Source organism: Scophthalmus maximus, chromosome 1, assembly GCF_022379125.1.
Source record: "Scophthalmus maximus strain ysfricsl-2021 chromosome 1, ASM2237912v1, whole genome shotgun sequence".
NCBI lineage: Eukaryota > Metazoa > Chordata > Actinopteri > Pleuronectiformes > Scophthalmidae > Scophthalmus > Scophthalmus maximus.
In genome coordinates this window covers 17,661,174-17,673,949 of record NC_061515.1, presented here as the reverse complement: position 1 = coordinate 17,673,949, position 12,776 = coordinate 17,661,174, and the positions used below count along the sequence as shown (strand labels likewise).

The window sequence follows — 12,776 nt, the reverse complement described above, 5'->3', positions numbered from 1 at the left end:
ACAGTAAAAGAAGGGTGTCATGAGCCGGAGGTTAACAATCCGAACATGACTCACTCCAATGTGTCAAATCAAATTAATTGTGACTAATAGCTATTTACAAACAAATTTCACACTGTAAATAACTAACGCTGGACTTTTGATTGGCTGACCCATTAATCAGGCCTGGGGTTTCGCCCATTCATCCTCCTCCATCTTTCATCTGGCGCATGTAAGCAGTCAGATTATCCTTCCGCTGTGTTTATTCTAATAATATCCAAAAACCATAAATCAGCAGGCGGTGCTTTATTACTCATGCACGCAGCAGTAATAAAGCATTGATTGGCTACGCGGAGGATAAAGACACAAGTTTATCAATCAAAAGTGGAACAGTTCATCGGTAAATTATGAATTCAGGCATACAGGAAACACTGCAAAAGAGGGACCCGGTTGTGTTTCTGACTGAGGGGTCCACTGATATGATGCAAGATGTCTGCAATGAACTGACAGATCTTAGGGAAGTATATGCATATTTTCCTCCTCCCCCCTCAAGTTTCCTAGCTTCTTGTGTGGTAGCCAGTGTCTGTCTCGGGCTTCTAGCTTCCAAGCCCAATGATGAGGTCACCATGCCAGTTATCACACAGTTATCACACAGTTCACAGGTTCATGTCTTTGTTGTATTGTTTACATTCGGTTCCACATCCAACGCAACTTAGAGAGCGCAACAGAAAATTTTGGATGTCTTCTTCACCTACGTGGGCTGCGTCAACCTTTACTTGACAATTATTGATCTGTAGACGGGAGGGCGCCTGATGTCGCCGTGTTGTCGATCCAGTCTCTCTGTTTGAGTGGAGAAAAAGAATGAACCGGTTCATTTAGTTAATTTCCGCTGCCACTATAATATCAGTAAGGTATTACTACCGGCATCGTGGACTTCAGGCGCTTCAGCACTCGACAACAGTTCGAATGCGCTTAAATACTATATCGTCGCGGTCGCAGACTGCAAGCAATCCTGTAAAAAATGCTATTATATCTTCGGTCTCCACCTCCTCCCCCCATAGTAAAGCGCTTAGAGAGCTCGGCAGACAAGAAAAGTTCAACAAAAAACATTTACTTGGGAAGCAGAAATAAAGCTCATATTTTCGCCTCCATAAGTTAGCAGTGAACATCTAATGGAAAACAAAACCCATCCTGGAGACAACACATCAACTAACAAATCACTCATTTTCAGTGTGAGCCCTTGTTCCCTTTTACGGAAGCATCTGGATTTGTTATCACCGCTCTCATAAATTTAAGTTTTTTCCCATCCTCCCTGCTCACCCTACTCTATACATCATACATATATGTGGGCAGGTTTCTCACTCACTCTACAAGCTGCTCCTCCTCTGATCTGACAATATTCATTTTGGGCAATTGAGTAACATCTGCTCAACAGAAGCTTCACCAGAAACCTGTGCGCTGGAGTCCATATGGCTCCTGCTGCCCCCCCACTCACCCACTACCTCTGTCCCTGTAGTTATTATGCCCGCCTGTCCCCCTGTGGACTGTTTTTCTCCGAGTACTGCAGCAACACCGGACTGGCTATAAATCACATTGCATTATCACCGCGCTGTGCGTCGCCTCTTCGCTCTGCCCGCCCACCGCGCGCCCCACGATTGGCCGGCGACGCTCCTTGGCCAGCCTCTCCGAGCGGGACATGGGCGCAATCGTATATCCCGCCTCCTTCCTTGGGGACGCGGATTGGGCGAAGAGGCTCTCCTTGAGCTGTCAATCGCGCTCCTTTCTTGTGCGCCTTGCATCCAGTGTTGCTGCCTGCGACGCACCGAGTGCGGAGCGACGAGACGCGCTGCATACCAACAGAGACACACGGGCGCAGGCTGGTCGAGGCACAAGTGGCGATTCGCGGCTGGTCAGGACGCACAGACTCCATCCTGCTCTCCCTCTTCAGAAACATTTTTATTTTCCGTGAAGTCATTGGACAGGTAAAATCTTTCTCTAGTCGTGCATTTTCTGATGTCTCTCCTTTCTTAAAGACAGCAACAAAGTGTCTTGGATATTTGTTTTTTTCTGCTCCGATATTTTTTCTGGTTCAGAGATTCTACACGGGAGAAGATAAACAGCCCCCCACCCCCCACCCCCCACTACCCCCCTCGCCTCTATCTGTCCAACGGGAGTCATCAGAAAGGAGAAAAAAGTCAGGTGGATAAAGAGACGGATGCTTTCGTCCAGTCACATGTAGAAACGTTGGACTATTGCCGTTGACATTCATCCACCGGGTCGCTTCTTACGCACCGATCGCCCGCGACGGCTCGATAAAGGAGGAATACCGAGGCATCTGGCTGCAATAACAAGCAGGAAATCAATCAGAACTCCATCATGGGCTGCCCCCTCTTGTGGAACGCGTTCGCTGGTGTGATCCTGGCTCTGCTGTCGAAGGGTAAGTTCCTACGAGCTACTTTACCGGCCCGCTGACGGCCGCGCCGCTGCGTCTCAGTACGCACGCATCTTCGCCTTTCATTTTCTGAAAAAACGCTTGTGGAGGTGAATACTAATGATGAAGGAAAGGGGGGGCGATGGGGGTCTATACCTGCCTGTGAATCACGCGCGTCCGCGGTGCCACTGCGCTCCATCTTTCCATTTGCTCCCGCTGATGGATAGAAGAAAAAGAGAGAGAGAGAGAGAGAGAGAGAGAGATGGAGAGGAATAGAGAGACACCGTGTGCGTGAGCGGCGCGTGCGTGCGAGCGCAGCGCCAGGTTCATTTCCGAGCCAACCTCGTGGTTCGGTGTGTAAGCAACGAGTGATGCATGTCAAGCTGTTTACTATGGGATGAAATAAATAAAAAAATAGACCCCCATCCCCAGTCTTTCTGTGAACATTCCGTTGCGTGATGTGTAGGGTCCGGTATCCCACGCACACCAACAGTGCGGGGGCGGGGGGACGACATACACAGGAGAGCAAGACGTTGTTTTGTTCTCTCTCTCTCTTCAAAACCAAGGTCAAGAGAGGACGAGAGAAGTAAATGGTGATTGATGGATATTTGGGGGGTGGGGGTGTTGGGTTGGGGTGGGGGTATAAACTGACTGATTAGTCTCTCTATTTTGTTACTGGCATAAAACACAAACACGCTTCATTCATCTGCTCTGAAATGTCTCCAGTTTTTATAGTAAAACCTCAAACCGCGTAAAAAAAGAGAACTTGCACAATCATTAGATTCGGATTCAAACTGCTTCGTTATGAATAGCACCGGCAGTCAACGAAGGTATGTTGTTGTTGTAGGAAAAACACTGACCAGGGAATATTTCAAGTCATCAACCTATTTTTCATCATGTCAACCTTTAATAATAACACCATGCTGCGGGATGTCCCACCTTATATAATACATGGCATTCCCACCATGCAGCATATCTAGCATGAACACTCACACACACACACACACACACACACACACACACACACACATACCTGGCTCAATTAGTGCTGCCTTCATCCTGTGGGAAATCAGTATATAAATAAATTACTCCAGCCCCTTAATAACAATAATTGATGTGTCAGTGCAATAAGACGTGAGGTTAACAGCCCTGCAGACGCAGACGGGCTATAGCCTCCTGCTCAACACTGCCTTTTGGGCAGGAGAGCCCAGCTGGTCACGGTTGGCCTGCCACAGCGAGCCTCCTCTCTCCGCAGCAGGCCGAGAGCAGACGGACAGCCCCGCAGGACGCACACAAACACAATCGTCTCGGCTCCAACCCCGCAAAAACCACGTCTCCCCCTCAGCTTCCAGCCCCCTGAACATTCTAACCTGTGGTATATTTGCAAAGCGAAGGTGTTACCAATCATGCGAGCCGCAATCGTGGAGTGATTGGATATTGACGTGACTCGTGTGCACATTGCAGCACATGTGAATCCGATTCATCTCGGAGATGGACTCTCGCCCGCCGAGGACTCTCGCCCGTTCGGCAACACGTCCATATTTTTAAGGTGGAAGGCATGCATTATAAAAGGTTAGAACATGACTGTTAAAAGGGCACCATCCGCCGCTTGATAAATCATGCAGCAGTGGAAAAAATCCTTTTTCATTTTTCATCTGTGCCACTGAGAGTCAGGCTGTGCGTGTTATGTGGTTGAATAAATGCGTCACCACCACTGTTCAGCAGATTGTTTGTGAGTTATTATTGCTGGTTAATGATGTACAATACAAATTCCTCTGAATGACTTTTATGGCCTCTACAGTATTTTATTCATCTGGAGATTTTTCTTCCCTCCCGACAGTGATTATCACTCATTTTAGCCACTTCACATTATGCATGACAAATAGACATGAAGAGAGAGCGCCGTTTTATCTTTTAATACCTTCAGAAACAAGGTAATGCGTTACGAATGCAGTCGAATGCGTAGCAGGTTGAAAACGGGCCTTTCCTGTGCTGTGAAACACCATTCGGCCATTTGGAGGTAGCCTACCAGCTGCATCTTTGGATGCACAAAAGCATAACCACATGTGTGATGTCAGCTGCTGGCATGCCAACATACCTTTCCCTTCTTCATTTACTCTCTCTTTTTTTACTTAAAATGTCTGAGACCCGTAACTCAATGAGGGTGGATGGCCAAGTGCCCACTCATACATACAGTAAAAAATATCTATATATATATCTCAAACAAGCTGTCTGCAATTAAGCAAAAGCTGTTTCATCTACGAGACCAGACGCTGCAAGGCTTAGCTGTTTTCCTCATGCCCTAGAAATTGAGCAATTTACTCTTCGCTAAAGGGATTTCTGTTGTGACACAGACCTGCGAGATCTGATCATGGCAACAGTGTCGTCACTGATTCAATGAGAAATGAAGTTGACAAGAGAAATTGGCTCTGTTAACATAGGTCAAAGGGCGTCTAAGGTTATATCTCAGAGAATATTATGTTCATTTTTTCAGTGTTTGTGCACATACATTTGGAGTATCTGGTGCCTGCTGGCCCACAGACTGTGAAAAAAGACCACCCTGTTGTTTTTTGTGGGATGGCTAAATCCTACAGCCCGGCTCTGAACAACTAGTTCAGATTTCTCTCCCACTGTGATGTCACAGTTGGACCCTTCTGGGGTAACCCTACCTGTGATCTGAGTATGTCCACTTCTCTGGGGAAGAGGAGTAACATTTCCTACACATTTTGAAAGCGGTTGACCAATACCAACAGACTGGGCCAGCTGGCGAATCAGAGCAGACTGGGGTTTATCGGGAGGCGGGGATTAAATACATCCAGGCGTTTTAGACAGAGGGTGAAAAGAGAAGCTGCAGGAATGGGCAGTGTGAGAACTCTGATGCCTTTTCTGAACATTAGAGCATGTAAACCTTTTTAAGTGTTAACCCAAATTAACAGTATGAACCTGAATATGAGCATTATGTCACCTTTAACACTTGATTTAACATATTTCTGCCATCCAGAAATCCAATAATGCAGTTACTGCAGCAAAATCCAATGTCACACTGGACGGCACATACAGTATATATGTCGCTAATGTTAAAACGATCCAACAGATGGTTCTTTCCACCGACGTGCGCTGCTGTCATGAAGGATCTGGAAGAGGAAGTGTACAGGGCAGGAACACAGGTGAAAACAGGCAGGGTCGCTTTGTAGCCCACCATTCTTCTTGTTTCAGCAACATATGGGGGCCAAGTGGGGTCAGTGCGCATTGCACATGTTAGCATGTAGCCAACCTCCCTTTTCCCTGCCCCCTCACTGACACACGGACACACACACGGACACACACTGAACTGGATCACCAGCCTTGGCTTGTGGATGAAGAGAAAGGAGATGCCAGCATCAACAGATGCCTTGCGCTCCTATTCTGGAGGGGCCCCTGCTTTTTTCTCCCCTCCTTTGATATCCGTGTTTTTCTGTGTGCTGTTGTGCTCCATGTTTGGCTTAGAAATGCTCTGCCATTTTGGCAGGTTTTATCTATCTGCCAGTGTTGGAGTGGGTCTGGATTTGGTCTCAAGAGCCCCGGAGACAAGGGTTGGAGGTTTAACCAGCCTGGAGTGGGTCTGTGGTCTGAATGTTTTTCCTCCTGGGTTTCACTTTGTTTCTTCGTCTCTTGCTGGTGTGTGGTGGCCTATGGTGCAGTGCATCATCTATTCCCCACATACTGTATAGTGGAGCCAAGATACTCCCTCAAGAAAATGGCACTGTGCTTCGACCCAGAACCAAAGGAGATAGAAAATATGTGTGATGGGAAATTAATGGTTGAATTTGGGGTTGTTGTGAAAACCTGATTAATGGCTGAGAATCTAAATATCAAAAGGAAAACACCAACCTGAAGACCGTAAAGTACTGTAAAGTACAATCAGTCTTTATCATCCCATAAGAAGAATTGGCCGGCAGCGTGGCAAAAAGAAACCCACCATAGCCAGTTAAGGACAAGTGGAAAAAAATATAGGCACACGGACAATTGGGTAATAAAACTGGGACTGTCTTTTTGGTAACTGAGTGTAAGTCAGGTGATGTAATTGCAGGAAAAAAATTAATGTTGAACCTATTGCACCCTGCTCTGGGAAGTCTGTACCTCCTCTCTAAAAGAAGCAGTTTAAAGACTTTATGTGGGTGTCGGAAGGTATCAGCAAAACCAAATGACCAGAACAGAGAATAATTTTCTGTCGTATTCATCACTGTGCCCTCAATCTGTGGGTTTGCAGCATTTCCAATTACGAGGGCCAGACAGAGATCTATAACCTGTGAGCTGGTGACCCCAACAACCCGCCAGGCTGAAGCTGAGCACCGCATCTCATATCTCGCGTTAGCAGCCACTGTATCTGGTCAGAGTGTCGACCCCAGAGGTCACGGGTTCAAATCCTTTGAGAGGTTAGCCACAGTGTTGTGCCGTGGACGATAGGCGGACGCAGCACCAATCCGCTGCCCTTGAGATTTCTCCTGTCGGTTTTGATAAACACTTCACTGGTCCTCACATATTGGTTTGGGGGGAGGGGGGGGGGGACTTACACATAGTGCCAGTGTCATAAATAATGATTACAGCAAGGCTTGTTAGCAATTATAATTACAGTTAATATATGGAGTTCAGTGTAATGGAAAGGAGCTGGGGCCGCTTTCAACTTAGGACAGGTAGTTATACTGTGTTTAATTACTGTGGTAATTCGCTTCGTTACAACCTCCCCTCGTCCTCCCTGTGTCCCAGTCCCAGCATATGAGGCCTGTGTCGGGTCCGAGGTGTGTGAATATAAATATGAGCCGTGAGTTCTCACTGTAACGAATGAGAGAGGGTTATGTTTTATTTAGTGTAGGGGAAGGATCACTCAAGAGGGAGCAGAGTGGCTGCAGAGTGGCTGCAGAAGCAGGAATGAGTGGTGGCTCATGTGCTCACACCAACCATCAGCCCACGCCGGCGCACGCACCCAAACCCCATATGCACAGACGCACTCCCGCCCACACGTTCGCCGGGAAATAAACGTATGCATAAATACACCAAGGAATATTACCTTCACTTTGGCCACTGGGAAGTTGAATTTCAGGCCATTGTCCCGCTGAATGTGTGAGCAGTAAACCACGAGGGAGACAAGGTGGGACATCTTCACAAATATATCAGTGTCAGCATGGATATTCATAACTTTCATTGATTTCTGTTCAATGGTGTTCAAACAGGTAAAGCCGAATGTGCCTCAACAGATGGAAAAGGCCTCCTGTTTGTGCTCCAAGGCACACTGCAGATTGAGCTGTCTGATGGGTAGAAAGTCGGGGAGAAACAGAGATGTTTTTCTTGTTTGGTAATGTGCAGATGTTTCGCATTTAAGAGAAATGTGAGAGAGGGAGAGAGAAAGAGAGCACTGTGGGATTTTTCTTCCCTCTATTCTTCTTCCTTCTTCTAGTCTTCTCTTTTTTGTGTGCCAGGGAGTTAGCATCATTGGAAACACAATTCAGATTAGTGCAGGCTGCTTGTCCTGGGGGAGCCAGGAGGGACGAGGGTCCCGCTTCTCTCCCTGTCCTCATTACCAAAAGACAAGGAGCTCGCCGGCAAATCAATGGGAAAGGCTTTGGCGCTAATGCAGGCCGTGCCTGGTGATGGGACTTTGTGTACGCGGCTGTGTGTGTTTTTTGCATCCTGGTGTGCTTGTGTTTGTGATCCTTTCGCCTCTATGCGCGTGTTCATTGGAGTTTAATCATTCGTGCCGCAACACAAGGCCGGAGAAACGCATTAGTTCCAAGTGACGGCCGCATCGCTCGCCATTGGAGTAACCTCAAAACTCCCGGTTAACTGCCCGGGTATTGACCACGGGGGACGCACGAAGGCGCGGAAGCCCCTTTAATTATGCACAGATAACGTCAGATTCATCAGTGAATCCATTTAGTCCAGTTCTATCGCTGTTACCATTGTGATCATAATTGCTCAGGGCATTGTTGCCATGACAACAACTACTTCAATAGCCCAGCAGTTGTGTACAACTTCCTTTAAAAAGAGCAGCACCTTGGTGTTTCCTGTCAACAACCCCCTGCGGCGGATACCCGGCAACAAAATATGCTGAACACTCTGCCCGTCCCGCGCCTTATTCCGCGCCACATCTGCTGTTCCCGCCGTAACCGATGCCGCTGTTGTTCTCATATTTGCCTTCATCCCACCCTGGCGCCTCTTCTTTTGTTTACACAGGTACAAACTACTGGCTGCAACAAATGCTAAATAATGGTTTCATGCTGTGGATTTTTCAGCCCCACCGCCGCCGCCGCCTCTGACATCTCGCGGCGCTGGAGGTGTTTCTGGGTCTGTGCGGAGGGGAAGGCAGGGCAAGAGGGAAGAAAGGGAAATAAATAAAACTGAGGAAAACAGATCAATAAATATTTCAGTGGCTGCTCCCTTCGCAGACTGCTCCTGAAGCCATGAGAGGCGGAGAGAGAGATAGAGAGAGGCGTGGATGGATGAAGTGCACGGCGGAGAGAAAGAGAGATAGAGAGAGCGAACAGGGGTAATTGTGTTCCAGATTCTCATTCACAGTGAGCAGGAGAGATGGAGGGTGAAAAAGAGAGACAGAGAATGGGCATAATTGTGTCCCGGACTTTAATAGACAGAGAGAGAAGGAATGAGTGAGGGGTGGAGAAGCGACTCGGGGTCTGCTAACGAGCACCACATACCAACACTGTCTCCTATGGGAACAAAAAAATAAGAAAAGAAGGCATATGATATGTTTGGGCCCTTGGACTTTGACACACCACATAACACTGATAGTACGAATAGCTCTCTTCTTGACTTTCACATAATTCAAAATTCCTGTCAGGAGTTGGCGACGGACCCGCGTGGGTGTGTGTGTAGTTTGCGCGGCGAGCGGCTCTAAATGATAATGAGCAGGACTGACGTGCTGCTGTGAGTCAGGCGCGGCCGGCGTCGGTGGATCCACACTCCAATCATCAGCTGATCCGCGGTAAGATGCACATTACATGCGGCGGGTGCGGTGTGTATGTTTGAATACCGCGAGCGAGAAGCAGCAGGGTCAAGGGGGGGGGGGGGCCCGAGAGATGGAGGAGTTATGAAAAAATTATAGAAGGAGCGCTGCTGGGAGGGAGCGAGGGAGAGGAAAAAAAAGAGGAGACAGATGGTGTGAGGCGGGGAGGGGAGTAGGGACTCAAAGGCCAGCAACAGGCAGTGATCAAGATGGATTGATTCTGCAGGCAGATGATTTGGTTGAATAAAAAAAAAACATGGCAGGTTTATCCTGCCAATAAAAAAAACTGTTTCCGTGACATTGGGGTGTACAGTCAAATTGTTTCAGGGTCACTCATATTCTTGGCATTAAGGAGCTGGTGCTAATGTGACGTGCCACTGGCGAGGGAGTCATCCCGGCACAGCGTTACATCTCTAATAAGACGCTCATGTAGTGTGCCCACTGGCTCGGAGGATCCACAGGTTACATCATTTAAGAATTGCCAGCAAGTATACATACAGCTGTCAAATGCCAACGTTACACGCGTCGGTGTTGCTATTCGGGGAGAGACGGAGACGAGCCACGCAGACGCTTGAGAGGGCCTGCGTGTTCGCCGTCCACTCAGAGCTTATGCTGTGTTTTAGCGATATTACTCAATTTTCCCTATCTGTTAACGCCGACACGTGGCTCCAGCGCCGGCCGCGAAAAGGTGCTGGTGGGATTTTCTGGAAACAAAGTGGCCATATAAAGCACGACATCCCGGCAGTAGAGACTGTTAGTCAGAATTTCACTTAGGATTCGGCCCCATATATGGACTTGGATTTCTTTCTCCGTGTCCTCAGGGTATTGGGTGTTAAAACAAATTTTTTTTGAAGCAGAAGATCACATATCTTTTCTTATGATATGACAAAATAACAAAATATCATATTTGTAATGCTGTGATGCGTTTGTATTAGGTGGGATGTTGGGTGAGATTTCATCAAACATCTGTGCTAAAATAAGAACAATTAATGTGGTTTGGGAGAAGACGCCGCTGTGTTATTGTGTTATGATATTTCACTAATTAGATTGGATGACGCTGAAAGCCCGTGCTGCGTTCCCAGTTTTTTTGTAACGCAAGTGAGTGGAATTCCATAAGTGCTTGGACCTGCAAAGGGGTGGTTGCGTAATATTCAACTCCGATATTATGTAAAACGTTTCAAAGATATGGTGTGTTTTCAAATTGTGCTCCAACCACATTCCCTTCCTTTATCCACTGAAGGACAAGTGATTAAATTACTTGTGTAATTTAATGTCAAAATTCTGCTCAAACACCATTTTATGTATCTTTAGACTTTTCAAAGCGGTGCTCCAAAATCATGTCAGTATTAGAGCATGCCATAATATGAAGGAATTTGGCCAGATTGTCATCATTAAAATGCATACCATTCCAGAGATGCATGTGAATTTCTGATTAAAGATTTCTCATCTCGTCGTCCTTGTTGCGCTGGTGTTTACTCCCATTCGCAGCAGTTATTGCACGTAAATGTGTCAAATAAAAAAAATACTGCCTGAACCAGATATTTCCCGTCATCCAGGTGTTTTTGAGTTAATGCTTTGTTTGATATACTCGTCAAATAAAGCGCCCGGAGCGCCAAATAGGTTCAGCACATCAAAACAAACATTTTAGCGAACCCTCCCTTCGGAAATGACTCGGTGAAATCGCTTTGTCACAGCGGCAGAACATCACACTCTCTCCCCATCAAGGGGGCACCGGCTGTATCGACGTGACCTTTATCTGGCCAAGCAAACCTCCAAATTCCTATTAGAAATAATGAAGGTGTCAGAGAAGGGCAATTAGCTTCTTAATGTTGGGCAACAGTACTCTAATATAACACCTTTGCTGACAAGTCAATATCTACGCCTGACAGCAACTGCTGTACTTGGAGACGCAGCAAGAGCCATAACGGAAAATGTTGACATCAAAATGAGTGTCTTTATTCAGACTCCACTGAGTCTGTTGTGCTGCATTTTTTTAAAAGGCAAAAAATATTTCTGGTCAGATAGACAGGTTAAACCAAAATGATATTGCGATAGAGATGCCTCAATAACATGTAAAATCTGGTCATGAGTGATGAGAGGCTACTAGTGCAAAATCAAAAAAAAATTGAAGGTTCAATATAAAAAAGAAGCAGTTCTGCAAATCGACAATCACAAAAATATATCAATATCAGGCCGATGTCAGGGCAGGAGCCGCAGTATTGAAGATTTAGATCAGATTTTTGAGCCACAGAAGATGAACGGCCCAATTCAACACTTGTTATACGGCTTCATGTTGCCCCATTTATGGTAAATAACTGCATTATCAAGCCTTCAGTTAGATTTGTTTGTTATTTTTGGGGCTTGACAGCTGTAATCAGAATTGATTGGGATACTGCAGCGAGGCAGATGAATCAGACATGACAAATGTGGGGCAGACAATGCAGGTGTTTTCTTTAGCAGGCCAGTGTGACTCCTCCTCTCATGAATCCATCATGTTCTAGCCTCTCTGAAATTGGGCTTCTATTGAGATTTTTTTTTCTTCCTTTTAATGGGACAGAAGAAAAAAAAGTGAAAGCAAAAAAACAAACAAACATGTATTTCAATCCAGCCTTACAGATCGTTAATATATCGAAAGGAAATGTTGGAAGAAATTCTGCTAGTGCTATTGACTATCCTTTAATTCTTTTTTTCTCCACTGGTTTTGTGTATTGACTTAATTTGAAGATTAATTATGGTGTGAGACGGCTCGCCATAAGGTTCAATTATTTCAGACGGTTTGAAACGATGACATATTCTTGAAAATAACAGATTTGACTTTATTAAAACATGCCACCAAAACTTGGTATGAAGTGCTGAATATGATGCACTTACACGTCTGGTGCCTTTTATTGAACAAGAAGCTCTTTAGCCATTGCCTGTCATGTAGAGCCTCATTTCTGCTCCTTGCATCACAGCAAGGTTTTTATTATTAAGTACATAGATGTCGGCTGTCAGCATTTTGACAGCGCAGTTTGATGTAGTGCAGCGATTCTTTTCATTCTCTCGCTCTCTAAGCAAGGATCTCTAAATGAGCGGAGATTCTCTGTTATACGTGCTACTCAGGCTGAAAAGCAAAGATGGCACAAAATATAGACTAAATGACTTTGAAAGGGTGCTGTGTTTGAAACTCCAACGTTTCAGGACAGCAACTTGCAGAGTCAAAGAATAGCATAACGGTAGGACCACATTTTCTTATAATGTAAAAGCCTGCCACCCACTACCACTTCCTGCTTTCGGCTGACACTCAAAGACATGAGCGCAAAACCAAAGGGCCATCTCATTGCTTTTTTTTCTGGGGCAACTTGTTGCCTATTAGGATATGGAAAATACATT

At 46.1% G+C, this 12,776-nt stretch overlaps 1 protein-coding gene across 1 annotated transcript in view; it reads left to right on the top strand.

The window, feature by feature from the left end:
- Positions 1 to 1,773: 1,773 nt before the first annotated feature.
- Positions 1,774 to 12,776, top strand: part of iglon5 (IgLON family member 5) — a 90,610-nt gene continuing 79,607 nt past the window's right edge. Inside the window, exon 1 of the mRNA XM_035637737.2 lies at positions 1,774 to 2,413. Within this exon, the coding sequence (XP_035493630.1) occupies positions 2,353 to 2,413 (61 nt within the window). The 5' untranslated portion in view covers positions 1,774 to 2,352. The remainder of the gene's footprint in view (positions 2,414 to 12,776) is intronic.